Source organism: Bombina bombina, chromosome 7, assembly GCF_027579735.1.
Source record: "Bombina bombina isolate aBomBom1 chromosome 7, aBomBom1.pri, whole genome shotgun sequence".
Lineage (NCBI taxonomy): Eukaryota > Metazoa > Chordata > Amphibia > Anura > Bombinatoridae > Bombina > Bombina bombina.
This window is the reverse complement of record NC_069505.1, coordinates 457,368,997-457,372,000: the sequence shown is the minus strand read 5'-3', so window position 1 is coordinate 457,372,000 and position 3,004 is coordinate 457,368,997. Positions and strand designations below refer to the sequence as shown.

Here is a 3,004-nt window from a genome sequence, read left to right as displayed (position 1 = left end):
GCTCCAAGCGAGTTCCAGTTCGCTTGGAGCGCTGCCCGAACGCAGCCAATGTGTTGTTCGCCGCACTCACACAGAGATTAGTAACCACGTCCAGTCATGTACTGTGCCGGTATTGGGTGCAATTTTGGTCATGTGATGATTACATGGTAAGGAGGGCCCAATAGGATTTAAAAACATAAAATAAATAAAAATTCAACTTTGCAGCAGCTTAGGGGAAATGTGGGATGGACAGCACTCTTCCCAGGACAGACCCTTAAAATCAGGACTGTCCCATGAAAAGCGTGACAGTTGGGGGGTATGCAGTGTATCTAGCACAGGATTCTCACCCAGGTACCATCACCTACCCAGAATGCACCATCACCCCATACCCAGAATGCAGTACTATTATTATGTGACAGTTTATCTAGGGCATGATTCTCACACAGGCACCATCTTTATATGCACAGAATGCAGCATGAAGAGGCTCAGTGAAGGTGGCAGTGACTGTGTGTAAGTGTCTGATCGGGTTACACAGCTCATAAAAGGTCAGATGTCCAGCCTCATAGTCCAGCAGTATTCCTACTGTGTGACATGATAGATAGCAATGTAATGAGGTGCATATTGTGTTATGTATCAATGAAATAAATTTATTATCACTAATATACAAACCCCAGGACTTGTTATTATATCCTATCACAGACTGACCACCTCCTCCCCTCTGCATACTGGGATAACAGACCCCTACAGACGAGACCCCTGACTCACTGGTCTGCACTTTCCAGTAATGTCGTCCTGAGGAAAAGATCCTGGTGCTTAATACCTGAGGCTGATATATAAATCTCTCTGGTGTTTCTGGTCGCTGCTGGTTTATACCTGACCAGGATACAGTTTTAAGGTCACCTGATACAATAACATTATTATGAGCTGTGTTTATATCCAGTAATATGTCTGATGTCACCTGCATATAGATCCCTCTCTTTACATCAGTCACAATATCAGCTAAACCTCTGTATAAGGTCACTGAGATCAGATCCTCATCCAAATCCCCCCCAGCAGGAACCTGTTTATCACCTCTCCGTGTGACCTCATTATCTCCCTTCTCAGCACCACAAAAGTCATCTCTTTGTGATTCCTGTAGGACAGTTAATGGGTCAGTCATGTTGCACAGCTCCTCAATGTGACTCATCTTCCTGGTCAGCTCGTCCTTCTCTTTTTCCAGCTGCTGGATCAGATAAGAGATTGGGTGTAAAATTTGCTCCTGCTCCTGGATGATCTCACTCAGGACTTGCTTCTCTAGGTCTTCCAGCTGTTTCCTGATGACCATAATCAGGGCAGTGAGTCGCTCTGTTACACCAGCTGCTTTCTCTTGCACCCCTCTCCTGTGCTCCTGCAGACTCTGGACACTTTTCTCAGTCTTCTCTCTCTTTGTGGTCAGTTTCTGCAGAACATCTCTCAGTTTCTCTTTCTTCTTCTCAGAAGCCTCATTCAGCAGCTCCACCTGGTGTCCCCTGTGCTCTCCGGCCAGGGAGCAGGTCACACAGATACAGGCAGCATCCTCAGTGCAGTAATATTTCAGCAGCTCCTTGTGTATGGAGCATTTTCTGTTACCCCAGGAAGTGGTGGGTTCAGTTAAGATGTGTTCCTCAGACTTGCTGTGTGCCCTCAGGTGGAAATCACAGAAAGATGCCTCACACAGCAGACAGGATTTAGTAGCAGGGTGAGTACAGTAAGTGCAGAACATCCCAGTGTCTTTTACTGGCTCAGTAGGTTGGAAAGTCTCTGCTATATTACGCAGCTTGATGTTGCTTTTGAGCTGAGGTCTCTTCCTAAACCTGTGTTTACATTCAGGACAGGAAAACTCTCCCTCATCCTGGTATTCCCATGTTCTGTCAATACATCTCAGGCAGTAGGTATGGCCACAGATGAGAGTTACAGGCTCTGTATAAATGCTGAAGCAGACGGGGCAGGTTAGCTCCTCTCTCAAATCAGCAGACGCCATGTTCGTATCCTGCAGCAGGAAATTAAACTAAATGTCTCTTCTTATACAGCACAGGGTGTGGTTATGGTTTTACTGATGTATTAGATTACTCATTGTTAACCCTGTATGATCTATTTGTAAAAAAATGTATATACTGTATATAATGCATGTCCCTTTATTTACATGTCAGTCAGCATGATCCCCAGTGCAACAGATCACACCCCAGACCAGATGCATGTCCCATTATTTACATGTCAGTCAGCATGATCCCCAGTGCAACAGATCACACCCCAGACCAGATGCATGTCCCATTATTTACATGTCAGTCAGCATGATCCCCAGTGCAACAGATCACACCCCAGACCAGATGCATGTCCCATTATTTACATGTCAGTCAGCATGATCCCCAGTGCAACAGATCACACCCCAGAACAGATGCATGTCCCATTATTTACATGTCAGTCAGCATGATCCCCAGTGCAACAGATCACACCCCAGAACAGATGCATGTCCCTTTATTTACATGTCAGTCAGCATGATCCCCAGTGCAACAGATCAGACCCCAGAACAGATGCATGTCCCTTTATTTACATGTCAGTCAGCATGATCCCCAGTGCAACAGATCAGACCCCAGAACAGATGCATGTCCCTTTATTTACATGTCAGTCAGCATGATCCCCAGTGCAACAGATCACACCCCAGACCAGATGCATGTCCCTTTATTTACATGTCAGTCAGCATGGTCCCCAGTGCAACAGATTAGACCCCAGACCAGATGCATGTCCCTTTATTTACATGTCAGTCAGCATGATCCCTAGTGCAACAGATCACACCCCAGACCAGATGCATGTCCCTTTATTTACATGTCAGTCAGCATGATCCCCAGTGCAACACATTAGACCCCAGACCAGATGCATGTCCCTTTATTTACATGTCAGTCAGCATGATCCCCAGTGCAACAGATCACACCCCAGACCAGATGCATGTCCCCTTTATTTTCATGTCAGTCAGCATGATCCCCAGTGCAACAGATCAGACCCCAGACCA

The 3,004-nt window shown here is 46.0% G+C and overlaps 1 protein-coding gene across 1 annotated transcript; it reads right to left on the bottom strand.

Moving 5' to 3' along the window:
* Window positions 1–362: 362 nt before the first annotated feature.
* Window positions 363–1,978, bottom strand: LOC128666708 (E3 ubiquitin-protein ligase TRIM39-like; the record flags this gene model as incomplete). Its single annotated transcript, XM_053721450.1, has 3 exons — window positions 1,744–1,978; window positions 454–1,587; window positions 363–379 (listed from the first exon to the last, which is right to left on the bottom strand). Coding segments are annotated over exons 1-3 (1,386 nt in total), but the record flags the coding sequence as incomplete, so codon positions are not given.
* Window positions 1,979–3,004: the final 1,026 nt, after the last annotated feature.